This window comes from Melanerpes formicivorus, unplaced genomic scaffold (assembly GCF_026170545.1).
Source record: "Melanerpes formicivorus ecotype bairdi unplaced genomic scaffold, bMelFor1.0.p_v2 SCAF_1, whole genome shotgun sequence".
In the NCBI taxonomy this organism is placed as follows: Eukaryota; Metazoa; Chordata; class Aves; order Piciformes; family Picidae; genus Melanerpes; species Melanerpes formicivorus.
This window is the reverse complement of record NW_027142353.1, coordinates 48,385,138-48,398,781: the sequence shown is the minus strand read 5'-3', so window position 1 is coordinate 48,398,781 and position 13,644 is coordinate 48,385,138. Positions and strand designations below refer to the sequence as shown.

The window sequence follows — 13,644 nt, the reverse complement described above, 5'->3', positions numbered from 1 at the left end:
CAGTGCCCTCATCCAGGTTGTTGATGAATATATTGAACAGCACTGGTCCCAGTACTGACCCCTGAGGGGCTCCACTAGATACAGGCCTCCAACCAGACTCTGTCCCATTGACCACAACTCTCTGACTTCTTCCCTTCAACCAGTTCTCAATCCACCTCACTACCTGATCATCCAGACCACACTGCCTCAGCTTAGCTGCAAGGATGCTGTGGGAGACAGCGTCAAATGCTTTACTTAAATCAAGATAAACAGGTTAACATCATGCAAAAGTAATTCATTTTGAACAGGGCAAGAGTAAATATGGGATGACATTTAACTACATAAAATGCAAGGGTACATGCTCAGAGGTGGCTATTATTTCTAACTCAAGGTGTAATGTCTCAGAAGGAGGGAGGTGAAAAAGACATGAGATCGTTAATGGATTACAAAACGAGCATGAGCCACCAATGTGATACAGTTGTGGAAGGCAGACACAGCAACACAAATGCAGGAACATTAATGCTGTTGTACAAGCTGCAAGTGAATTTCTTCTTGGTTTATGATTTTTTTTTTTCATGCCCAACTAAGAGCAACACAAGGGTAAAAAGCTGCATTCCACAGCTGGGCACTAAGCCAGTCCTTAGGTAAGAAATTCATTACATCAATGTGTCAGCTGCCTTTTGTATATCTACCTTAACCCTAATGAGACCCCAGTTAAACAAAACACAACAAAATGTTTTGCCATGACCAGTGTGGCAAGCAGAGAAGAGGAGACTCAGGGGTGACCTTATCACTCGCTACAACTACCTGAAGGGAGGTTGTAGACAGGCTGATGATGGTCTCTTCTCCCAGGCACCCAGTACCAGAACAAGAGGACACAGTCTCAGGCTGCGCCAGGGGAGGTTCAGGTTGGATGTTAGGAAGAAGTTCTATACAGAAAGAGTGATTGCACTATGGAATGGGTTGCCCGGGGAGGTGGTGGAGTTGCCGTCATTGAAGGTGTTCAGAAGGAGACTTGATGGGGTGCTTGGTGCCATGGGTTAGCTGTTTGGGTGGGTTGATGGGTTGGACACGATGATCTTGAAGGTCTCTTCCAACCTGGTTTGGTTTATTCTAATAAAGGTTTATTCTAATAAAGTAACAAGCACCCCAGCCTGCAGTGAAAGCTGATCGAAAGCTGATCTTCCTGCAGACAGCAGAAACTGCTGAAAATATGCAAGCAGTTTGGCACTAAAAAGTCACAGATAACACAGCTGGGAACTGCTGGCTTTCTGCCATAGGAGTACCCATCACTATCCAAACAGAACTCGAACTCCAGCACCCCCGTCGCAAGGAAGATGTGGATAGCAAACAGTGGGAACCCGTGTGTATCTGCATCCGTCTTCCACCACGTAACTTCAACACCTGCCGAACATCTCTGAGGACGACACAGCGCCTGGAAACCTCAGGTAACCAAACCTAACGACGAACTACGGCCCAGTCCTGCCGCATGACACACATCTGGGATACAGATATACACACACGTACCTCCGCAGTTGCCTACAAGCCCTCATTTAAACTCAGACACCCCTTGTTGGTATTTAACCAAAAGAAGGGGGGCTCATCTTTGTTCAACAGCCTCACGCCTCCGGCCCGCTGTCAGGCGCGCAGGCCGCTACCGGCCGTGCCCCTCAGCCACGCTCGGCCCGCTGCCCGACAAGCCCTCAGGGGTCCCGCTCGGTTCCGTCCGGCCCGGACCAACCACGCTCCCTTCAGCTCCCCTCCAGGGCCACCCGGACGTCACTTCACGACGCCTACGGAAACGTGAGGGACTCAGTACCTGGGTCCTGCCTCGACACGAAACAGCCAAAGCCACTGCCTTATTAGAAATCCCCACTGCCGCTCTCCGGTGCGACTAGCGCAGCCCTCAGCCTCTCCCCTCCCCACGCCAGAGTCAGGCACGGGGACAAAATGCACTCACTCTCTCCTCCACAGTGATCGGCAGGGCATTTTGTGTTCTCCTTTGCAGTCAGGCGCGTCGCCGACAGCTCAAGAGGCGGAAGGGGCAGCGAAGGCCCCATCGGGCGCCGCGCGGCGGTTGACGTGTCGCTGGAGAGCGGCGGCGCTCGGAAGCATCATGTGAGTGAGCAATCTCACGCTCTTCTGCTCCCCTCTCTTTCCCTTCTCCCAGTACTAACCCGATGCTATCCCCTCACTCTCCCTAGGTCGAAGGTCACCTTTAAAGTGACGCTTACCTCAGATCCGCGGCTGCCCTACAAAGTGTGAGTGCTGTGGCGGGCCGAGGATGCTGCGGTGTCTCTGTGACGCGAGAAGGCCGTGGAAACCGGCAGCAGCACCAACAGAGGGGCTCCTAAGTCGAGTGGCATTTAGTGGTCAGCGTGGCAGGCCTTTTGCACGAGGGGAAAAAGCAGTTTGTCCCCTCGGTGTGAAACGAGAGGCGGGTTACCGTTCTTCACTCGCCTATCAGCGATTTTTTTACTTGTTCTACTGCCATGTATTGTCTTAGGCTTTGAACTAGAGCTTAGGTATTACATGCACGCTCTTGGCATTGGTAAAACCGAAGTTTTAATTAGTAGTTTAATAGCATTTAATGTTGCTTTTCAGGTTGTCAGTAGTCTCATGCTTACCTGTGTTGTAATTTCAGGTTAAGTGTGCCTGAAAGTACCCCCTTCACAGCTGTCTTGAAGTTTGCTGCAGAAGAAGTAAGTAGAAAGTGATGACGTTTTTTAACTTGTTGAGCATTCCTGAATGCAGAAGTTTGCCCAAAGAATGCTCTCCTTAGATACATGTGGACACAAGCCTTGCTGTTGTCAGTGGAGGTGTGCTAAGACTTTTCAGAATCATAAACTTAGCAATTCTTGCACAACTTACACATTGAGCAGGGGTATTGATGCCATTCCTATTCGTCTTTGCAGTTGTATTAAACTATTTGATATCATTTGTGACACTGAGCATAACTAAAAGATACTGCTGTTGAATATTTAATGTTTCAGATTGCTTGGGTAGAATATGCAGAAAAATCTCGAGAATCATTCAGGAAATCCTTAAACTCTTCTTGTGTTCAGTTTCAGTAATCTCTTACTTGGGAGATGCACAGCTTTTGACTATAGGAGGTACTGAGTTTAGACATATGGGCTAGGTTGAAAAAAACAAAGACAAGTGAGTAGAACATGGATAAGGTGTTCTTGGACTTCTGGATGTTTGATCTTTCACGTGGAATCCAAAACCAGTAGGTGCCTAAATCATCTATGTAATGTCTTTGAAGAGGTGCATCCTGTTTGTTTCAGATTAAGAAATATTCACAGTATCACAGTATCTCCGAGGTTGGAAGAGACCTCAAAGATCATCAAGTCCAACCTGTCATCACAGACCTCATGACTAGACCATGGCACCAAGTGCCATGTCCAATCCCCTCTTGAACACCTCCAGGGACAGTGACTCCACCACCTCCCTGGGCAGCACATTCCAATGACCAATGACTCGCTTGGTGAAGAACTTTCTCCTCACCTCGAGCCTAAACTTCCCCTGGCACAGCTTGAGACTGTGTCCTCTTGTTCTGGTGCTGGTTGCCTGGGAGAAGAGACCAACCCCTTCCTGGCTGCAGCCACCTTCCAGGTAGTTGTAGAGAGCTATGAGGTCACCCCTGAGCCTCCTCTTCTCCAGGCTAAACAATCCCAGCTCCCTCAGCCTCTCCTCATAGGGATTGTGCTCAAGGCCTCTCCCCAGCCTTGTTGCCCTCCTCTGGACACATTCAAGTGTTTCGATGTGCTTCTTAAACTGAGAGGCCCAGAACTGGACACAGTACACAAGGTGAGGCCTAACCAATGCAGAGTACAGGGGCACAATGACTTCCCTGCTCCTGCTGGCCACACTATGTAAACAGTAAAGTGCTAGATACATGGTGGCTTTTTTGTTGTTGTTGTTGTATCTGATTAGCAAGCGGATTCAGCTGAGAGCCCATTCCTGCAATTCCTTTTCTTTCTTTTTAGGAAAGCTTGCAAAAGTTTTGGGTTGCTTAAGGTTTCAGTTGTTAGAGCATTAGAATTGTAAGAAAATAAATAAATAGGAAGGATAATGGGGTTTGTGTCTTGAATCTTCTTATGTTGCTAGTGTTATGTAGCACTGCATGACAGATGTTCTTAGTGAAAACACAGCTTATGAGAGAGGGATGCGTGGATTTTTTTGTTTGTTGTAACTTTGCTTGAACAACATACAGAATAATAAATCCTATAGAATAGACTAGACCAGACCAGGCTGGAAGAGACCTTCAAGATCATCGTGTCCAACCTATCAACCAGTCCAACCCACCTAATCAACTAAACCATGGCACCAAGCATCCCATCAAGTCTCCTTCTGAACACCTCCAATGATGGTGACTCCACCACCTCCCTGGGCAGCCCATTCCAATGGGCAATCACTCTCTCTGTATAGAACTTCTTCCTAACATCCAGCCTAAACCTCCCCTGGCACAGCCTGAGACTGTGTCCTCTTGTAAAGATACTTATTAATTTAATTGGGGTTTTTACTATATTTCTTCCCTATTTTTTTTTTAATCTCAACAACTACAGATGTGCCTACAAAACCCATGCATAGAAACCTAGACTGAAAAGTCTAATAGACTGGAGTTGTTCCAGGAAATATTGGAGTGGGACTGAAGAGACACCAAGAGTAAGGGAGCCACTTCTGGTGGGAGGGTTGCCATCAAAGGTATTAACTTGGCCTACTCATGGAAGCACAGTGTGAGTTGGTGGTAGGGTCTTCTGTGAAATAGATTTAGAGAAGAATTCATTAGTTAAGTATTCACATTTACCAAACCACTCTTCTAGTTGATGGGGGTTTTTTGAGCATCCATGGGAGTTTTGCTGTTTGGCCTCAGACCACTCTCCATCAGCACTGAGCTCTTTACATTTCTAGGTGACTAGGCAGAGCAAAATCCTTTGTAAACAGAGAGCAAAAAAAGGCTGTTAGACTCTTCCCCAGGAATGAAGGTTCTTGTATCCTTTGTGAACTGACATTGAAAAGAATGAGAGAGAATATTTGTCATATATAAATGTGGTGTTGTTTTGGGTTTTGGTGTTGGGTTTTTTCCTCTTGAACTACATAGTATAACATTAACTTAAGCAGTATATTCAATTCAGTCATCAGTTTCACAATACCTTCTATGAAACACAGCAGGAAAAGATCAGAATGTAGCCCTGGATTTTGGACAAAGTTGTCTGTTGGTCTCCAGAGAAGTGCATTATGCTTTCAGTGACTAAAATTCTTGAAGCAGAACAGGATTTAGATTTCAGGTGTTTAGCCTTAGCAAGTTTCTGTTGAGTTGCTTTTCAGAGTCTTGGAAGGTTGGTCAAGTAATGATCAGAATTCCACCAGAAGAGTAGAGCTGCAGCATGGTATAGAATGGTCATCTTAAATATCAGATTTCAATCACAGTGCTTTGTCAAAGGTTAGTTTCGATTTTTTTCTGTTTGTCTTCCAGACTATATATTAAAAATGTAAATTTAAAGTATTGCAAACACTTCTGTCTTCAGTTTTTATCTATCTGTAGTTCTTTTCATGAATGTCAAGGTTTATTGTGACAGTGATCAGGTTTTCATTTACAGTGTGTGATACCTATCCCTCATGTGTTAGAGGTACTTATTCATAGATTCATAGAATGGTTTGGGTTGGAAGTACCATTGCTCTCTACAACTACCTGAAAGGTGGTTGTAGCCAGGAAGGGGATGGTCTCTTTTCCCAGGAAACCAGCACCAGAACAAGAGGACACAGTCTCAAGCTGTGCCAGGGGAAGTTTAGGCTCGAGGTGAGGAGAAAGTTCTTCACTGAGAGAGTCATTGGTCATTGGAATGTGCTGCCCAGGGAGGTGGTGGAGTCACCATCCCTGGAGGTGTTCCAGAGGGGATTGGACATGGCACTTGGTGCCATGGTTTAGTCATGGGTCTGTGGTGACAGGTTGGACTTGATGATCTTTGAGGTCTCTTCCAACCTTGGTGATACTGTGATACTGTAATTACTGTGATACTGTAAATACTGTGATACTGTAATTGACTAAGCTGTCAGCCTGTGGATTGGACCACTACACTCTGTGCTGGGTTAGGAACTGGCTGGAGGGCCGGGCCCAGAGAGTGGTCGTGAACGGTGCCGCATCCAGCTGGAGGCCAGTCACCAGTGGTGTCCCCCAGGGATCAGTGCTGGGCCCTGTCCTCTTCAACATATTCGTTGATGATCTGGATGAAGGGGTAGAGTCAGTCATCAGCAAGTTTGCAGATGACACAAAGTTAGGGGCAGATGTTAGTCAATTAGAGGGTAGAAAGGCTCTGCAGAGGGACCTCGACCGACTGGAAAGATGGGCAGAGTCCAATGGGATGGCTTTCAACAAGTCCAAGTGCCGAGTGCTGCACTTTGGCTATGGCAATCCCATGCAGAGCTATAGGCTGGGGTCGGAGTGGCTGGAGAGCTCCCAGACAGAGAGGGACCTGGGTGTGCTGATCGACAGCCACCTGAATATGAGCCAGCAGTGTGCTCAGGTGGCCAGGAGGGCCAATAGCATCCTGGCCTGCATTAGGAATAGTGTGGCCAGCAGGAGCAGGGAGGTCATAGTGCCCCTGTACTCTGCTCTGGTTAGGCCGCACCTTGAGTACTGTGTCCAGTTCTGGGCTCCTCAGTTTAAGAAGGACATTGAGACACTTGAGCGTGTCCAGAGAAGGGCAACAAGGCTGGTGAGAGGCCTTGAACACAAGCCCTATGAGGAGAGGCTGAGGGAGCTGGGATTGTTTAGCCTGGAGAAGAGGAGGCTCAGGGGTGACCTTATTGCCCTCTACAACTACCTGAAGGGTGGTTGTAGCCAGGAGGGAGTTGGCCTCTTCTCCCAGGCAACCAGCACCAGAACAAGGGGACACAGTCTCAAGCTGTGCCAGGGGAGGTTCAGACTCGAGGTGAGGAGGAAGTTCTTCACCGAGCGAGTCATTCGGCATTGGAATGGGTTGCCCAGGGAGGTGGTTGAGTCATCGACCCTGGAGGCGTTCAAGGGGAGATTGGACGTGGCACTTGGTGCCATGGTCTAGTCATGGGGTCTGTGTTGATAGGTTGGACTCGATGATCCTCGAGGTCCTTTCCAACCTAAGTGATACTGTGATACTGTGTGATACTGTGATACCTAGTTCCAACGCCCCTGCCGTGGGCAGGGACACCTTCCACTAGACCAGGTCACTCAAGGCCTCATCCAGCCTGGCCTTGAACACCTCAAGGGAGGGGGCATTTCTGACCTCCCTGGGCAACCTGTGCCTCACCACCCTCACTGTAAAGAATTTTTTCCTAATATCCAGTCTGGATCTACCCTGCTCAAGCTTAAATCCATTCCTTCTCATCCTATCACTACAAGCCCTTGTAAAAAGTCTCTTCCAGTCTTTCTTACAGGCCCCCTTCAGGTACTGGAAGGCCGCTGTAAGGTCTTCCCAGAGCTTGCTTTTCTCCAGGATAAACAGCCCCAACTCTCAGCCTTCTTGGTACATATCTCAAGTATACAATACTTAGAAAACCCCTTTCTTATATTTGTGGAAATACTACTGAAACAGTCTTCTAATTCCATTAAATAAATTTGATTCTTTTGTAAATATGCATATTTTGGAAGCTATTCTTTTGTTGTTCTAAAGCTACTCTCAATAAGATGAGCTTCAACAAGGCCAAATGCCAGGTCCTGCACTTGGGTCACAACAACCCCAAGCAGCACTGGGGAAGTGTGGCTGGAGAGCTGTCTGGCAGAAAGGGACCTGGGGGTTCTAATCAGCAAGCAGCAGAATAGGAGCAAGCAGTGTGCCCAGGTGGCCAAGAAAGCCAGTGGCATCCTGGCTTGTATTAGAAATGCTGTGTCCAGCAGGAGTAGGAAGGTGATTGACCCCTTCTAGTCAGCTCTGGTGAGGCCACACTTCAAGTATTGTGTTCAGTTTTGGGCATCTCAATACAAGAGAGATGTGGAGGTGCTGGAGTGAGTGCAGAGGAGGGCAATGAAGCTGGTGAAAAGCCTGGAAAAGAAATCTTACGAAGAGCGACTGAGGGAGCTGGGGCTATTTGGTTTGGAAAAGAGGGGGCTGAGGGGAGACCTCATTGCTGCCTACAAATACCTGAAAGGATGTTGCAGAGAGGCTGTGACTGGGTAGGTTTAGACTGGACATTAGGAACAAAATTTTCACAGAAAGAGTGTCCAGGCATTTGAATAGCTGACAGCTCTTGCTATCTGGCCCAGTATTTTGGGCTAAGGTGACAAGTGCAGTATGCAGCACATGGCCTTCTTGAACCTCATGCCACTGGCCTTGCTCCATTAATTCAGCTGCTTCAGATTGCTTTGTAGAGCTTACTCATCCTCAAGCAGATCAATGCTTCTGCTTTCAAACTTACAAAGGGTGCACTCAATCCCCTCATCCAGGTCATTGATAAAGATGTTAAGCAGAACTGGTCCCAGCACTGAGCTGTGGGAACACCGCTTGTGACAGGCCACCAACTGAATTTAACTCTCATTCACCAGCACTTTTCCATCCAGCCAGTTTTTCCAAAGCAAAGATTAAATGTTCCTTCAAACAGTGAGCAGGAAGTTCCTCCAGGAGAATGCTGTGTCAGAAGTCTGTGGAGGGAGGCAGATCTGATGCAGTGCATCTGTTAGTGCTTCCTTATGTAAGCAAGTGTTAGGGTGAAGTCTTGCAATAGTGCACTTGGAGAGCTCCCAATAGAGCCAGAGAGAAAGCTGGGAAATTAGTCAAAATTAACCAAGCCTAGCTCAAGATAATTCTTACTTAATTCCTGTTATAACAAGTGGAATTCTTAGAAGTTCATTTCCATACTTCTTTATAGGTATTCCTCTATTTAGTATAATATTTCTTAACTTTGCAGATGCCTAACTTTTCTATTTTATCCCATAATAATAACTGGATTTAATGAACTGTTTAGTACTGCTAACTTTGCATTCTCTATTGAGGTGTTGTATCAGCTTTGACTTTAAACCTGTAGTTTGCTTTACCCATGAATCTTGACAGGAAGCTTCTCATGTTTTTTGTACCCAAACCAGCTAAAATTGTAATTGCTCTGCTTATTCCCCATATAATTTCTGCTTTAAGTACACTTCATATGTTATTTTGTCCTTCTCTTCTTTCCTATAGTTCAAAGTTCCTGCAGCAACAAGTGCCATTATAACAAATGGTAAGAGTATAGGTTTTTTTAATCTATATTTTAATAGTTTTTCTAGTGTAGTTTCAGTGAAGGGAGTATTGATAAAAGCAAATGTGTCTGTTCTTTCACAACCTCTACAGACTGCAAGTTGAATTTGGTAATACCACAGCTTTAGTTAAATTGCTTATGTGTGGGATGAAAGTATTAAACCACTAATATTAATAATTTGGTTTTGTCCAGCTGTATAGTTTGGATTTTCTAGTCCTAGGGTTTCTTGTTAGCTCCTGTGATAAGACTGTTTGTGATTATAGGAAATAGCTGCATGGAGACCTGATGTAATAATTGTATCTTTGGTATATTATATTTGTTGAGGTGCAAGTTTAGGGTAGCTAATACATCTGTTTGATCTTCCCCTCTTATTTTGTTTTCCCCCCTATTTTTTGTTTTTCTAGATGGTATAGGAATAAACCCTGCACAAACAGCAGGTAAGTTATTACTCATGAAGCCCAGAATGAAAAACCTCAATTAAGTGTATTAAAGATGTATAATAAAAGTAATAATGTGGCTTACCTACTAAACCATCACACACATGTAAAGCCACATTTTCACATGACCACTCAAGAAGCCTCAGGCAAAACTTGTGAAGTCAGCTGGCTGAGGTATACTTACACTGCTTCTCTTCCTCAGAAGGGTGCTTCCTTTTTGTATTATGGAGCTCAGATTGGTTCTGTGTTAATCCTGCAAAGTAAACATACTTAGGACTACTTGTCTCCCAAATGAAAGCATCCGTATGGTAATTTGTCCTGCTTGACATTGTGCTCAGTGAATTCACATCTCTTTCATTTTATAAATGCTGAAGAATTGCTTAGCAGTAGCATGACATAATCTCATAATCAAGGACCAGGTAAATCCAAAGCATCTGTATGCAAAATATTTTCATCACAGTCTTAATCTTACCTGCAAATAGAAGATTAGGCACATGGATTGCACATGGAATTTTTGGGCTTGTTTTGGTTTGGGGTTTTTTTAGTATAGAAGATACCATTGCCCTGAGAATTCTGTGGTATTGCCCTTAAACTGAAAAAAAACAAACCCACAGCAATAAAAAACCCAACAACACCTCCCTAAAAAAGCCCAAAACCCAGCAACACAAAACCAAACACAAACAAAACAACCAAAAAAAAAAAAACCCTGACCTAGACCAAACCCAAAACCCAGATGAAAATCCATCCTTGGTTTACCAGTAAACATACCTGATTATGATATAACCTTGTGTTGGGCCTCATTAATTGGTATCTCAGAAACTTGGTTGGGTAAAACATGCTTTGGGTTTTCCTTACATTGCTTTGTTGGTTTGGTGGTGGTGGGTTTTTTTTCATTCATTAAAGTTCCTGTAGATTGAACAGGTACTGTAGTCTTCCAAAACTTCTCAGAATAAGATGATCTGGGAATGAAGCATAGACTAATCTTTGGGGATTTCAGAGGTTTTATGTTGTTCCACTATTTCCCTACCTGTCTGAATAAAAGTACTCAAGTATGACTTTCTCTCGTTCCTCCTATGTAATTCCATGGAGCAGGGGAAATGAAAACTGAAATAGCTAGGCTTAACACTTAATTCTTGTATTGATTTCTATTTTAAATCCTCCATAGTTCAAGGAGCAGTGTGTCACAACTGTAATAAAACCACTGTGATATTAATGATAGAGACAGAGGTGAGGTGAACTGCATGAAAGGCAGCTGTAGCCTGTTTTAAAATTTGGGGGTTTTATGATGGCCATTGCAGTACAGGCACTTTTCATTTACAGTAACAAGTTTAGCTCTCTGGTTTGCTGGTGTGACAGATTGTGTTCAGGGGGTTTTTTAGACCTCTTCACTATATGGTCTTGGCAGATCTCTAAATCTGGAACAGGTTCTTCTAACACCTCCCTTTGAACTCATTTCCTGATCCACATGCTGGAAAAGTGAAGATTGCAAAAGGCTGTCTTTGTTCCATAGACTAATTTCATGAACAATTGTTAAGTGTCTTTATTTTAGGAGAGCACTCTACATTCCTGCAATGGGGTGCTTGGGAGGGAAGTACACTTACTGTGGCTTCACAAGTCAATGCAGAGACGAGTAAGAACAGCTAGATATTACAAAAAGGGGATAAGGCAGAATTATATGCAACCTGCTTTGTTTAGTAGCAGTATGGAGTAGAAAAGTTCCATATAGTAATTAAATAATCCATCACTTGTAGCAGTGTGGTTTCATTTTCAAATGTTGCATTTAAGAGAAGAAAATTAGCAACCTGAATGACAGCCCTGCATACATACAGGAAATATTCTGGAGGGCTAAGTGTTAGAAACTTGTAATTTTCATACTATGTCCTCTTGAAAAGACTGTCATTATTAAGACTATACAGTAATAAATAGAAAATCCAAGATTTTTTCCTAATGCTAAAATGAGACTGACTTCCACTTGGGTATGTGAAGAGCCTTCCTACAAGACAAGTACAGTTGAGGTGGTGAAGTGAGAAGCAGATAAGTACTGAGTCAAGGAGAGGATTAAGAATTAATAATATGCATGAATGATCTCAAGATTAAAAAAAAATAGAATTTTGATTTCCTGGTCTTAAAATTATTATGGTATGTAAGTGAAATCAGATCTTCAAGTATAGAGATGCAAAGCTTGCAAGGCAATGGCTTGCAAGTTTCACTGGGTGACGCTGGGTCTGGTATTCTTATTTAAAACCAAAAGCTCCTTGGGGTAAGAGTGACAAGATGAAATCCCATGGAAACGTAAAAAAAATGCATTTCTGGTCTATTAAAGGAGTTGCTACAAAGTTAGTTGAACGTTGACTTAACATTATTGTCCTTTAAATGTCTGTGCCTGTTCAGGTAACGTTTTAGCTGGTCGACTGGTAACATGTTCTGGTTTGTCTGTTTGCTTAGGAAACGTATTTCTAAAGCACGGTTCGGATCTACGGATCATTCCCAGGGATCGAGTTGGCAGTTCTTAACATTCCCTGAAGGCTTTGGAATAAGTGATAAATGCATCTTGAATAAAAAAAAAAAGGTCTATTTATTTTGGAACTCCCAGGTGCAGCTGATAAATTGACCTTTCTTAAAGCTAGCAAAAATGACTTCCCAGGTTTCCATTTCACATTAAATCACGGACTGATTCTTCCCTGAAGGATGGGCTGGTTACACATCATGTTCCTGAAAGACCATAGGACAAGAATAAATACGTAGCCACAATCCATAAATCTTTAAATTACTGGGTATCATTGAGCCTATGTCATGGAAGGGGGAACAGTGTTACAGTTTTGCTACAAAGAATTTGTTCCTACTAAGTGCTACAACTTTTTTTCCCTGAACTTAATTCTGTGTTAAGAGGAGCAGTTTTCACATGGTTCCAGTATTAAGCTCAAAAAGAAGGGAAATGGGAAGAGTTTATTACTCAAATAGGTAAATAACTGCCATATGTTCCAAAGTAATTGTACAACTTGCTGCAGCTATTTCAGACAGCAACAGACAGCAACCTGTGTTTTCTCCTTTAAAAGCTTGACATATTGTGAAGTTAAATGCAGTTTCAGAGAATTGGAGAGCTAATTTTCTCAGATGAAATACAGCTATCTGAGAAGGATGCAGCATAATTTGGGAGTGTGTAGGAGGTGGTCAAGTGTGTCATTCCTTTTTCAGTAAACTTAACACTGGTTCTTTCTAAAAGTCTTGCTTTGTAACTGCGTGTTACATGGGAAACGGCGTAGAGCTCACCGAGATGTTTGTGTTCAGATTATGCTTCTGGTTTATAAACTGCCAGGGTTAACTGGCAGTTGTGTATTTTAATTAGAGAAGTTGCTGCCTTCTTTTTGTTGTTTTGAAGTGGTGAATCTACTTTGTGATTGAACGTGTTTGGCAAAATCTTAACCCTGTTGCTTTGTTTTCCTGTCCTGCTAAGTTTTAACAGAAAGAACAATGGGGCACTCCAGTGCTTGTTTAAATGAGTATTGTCACAATGCTGTCAAACTGTCCTGTACAATAACCATGCTCTAGGAGGATGTTCAGATAATGTGTCAGACAGTGCAGAAGTACAAAATGCCCTTCTGATTGTGTGCAAATTGAGTACAGACAAACGCTCTTCTGAAAGTGATATTTAACTATGAACATTTTCCGGCCCTAAGATGGATTGTAAAATTCTGGGGGGTTCTTTATTTTAATAAACAGATATATGCAAGAAAAAAAGTGCAAACTTTGTTCTTCTCTTATATTCTTAATTAAATTTTGACAGCAATTAAAGACTCCACCCTTCGTGCTTGTGACCAACATGCTTTGAGACTTCATTTCAAGCCAAAAGCTGCTGCTTCGGAGGAATTCAAGAGAGCACTGCCCTTAAAAGGCAGAGTGAGCAGTTTCTGTTAATAGATCACGACAATGTAATTAGGATGAGCCAACTTATTTAGGATGTCTGGTTTGTGTTGCAAACACACTCTGTGAAGGGAAATTTTGGCAGAATCATAAATGCAAA

The 13,644-nt window shown here is 43.6% G+C and overlaps 1 protein-coding gene across 1 annotated transcript; it reads left to right on the top strand.

The window, feature by feature from the left end:
- The first annotated feature begins 2,006 nt into the window (after positions 1-2,006).
- On the top strand, positions 2,007-13,361 carry UFM1 (ubiquitin fold modifier 1). The gene is made up of 6 exons (XM_068142466.1): positions 2,007-2,097; positions 2,184-2,240; positions 2,624-2,681; positions 9,129-9,168; positions 9,591-9,623; positions 12,069-13,361. Coding segments are annotated over exons 1-6 (258 nt in total). The 5' UTR covers positions 2,007-2,095; the 3' UTR covers positions 12,137-13,361.
- Positions 13,362-13,644: the final 283 nt, after the last annotated feature.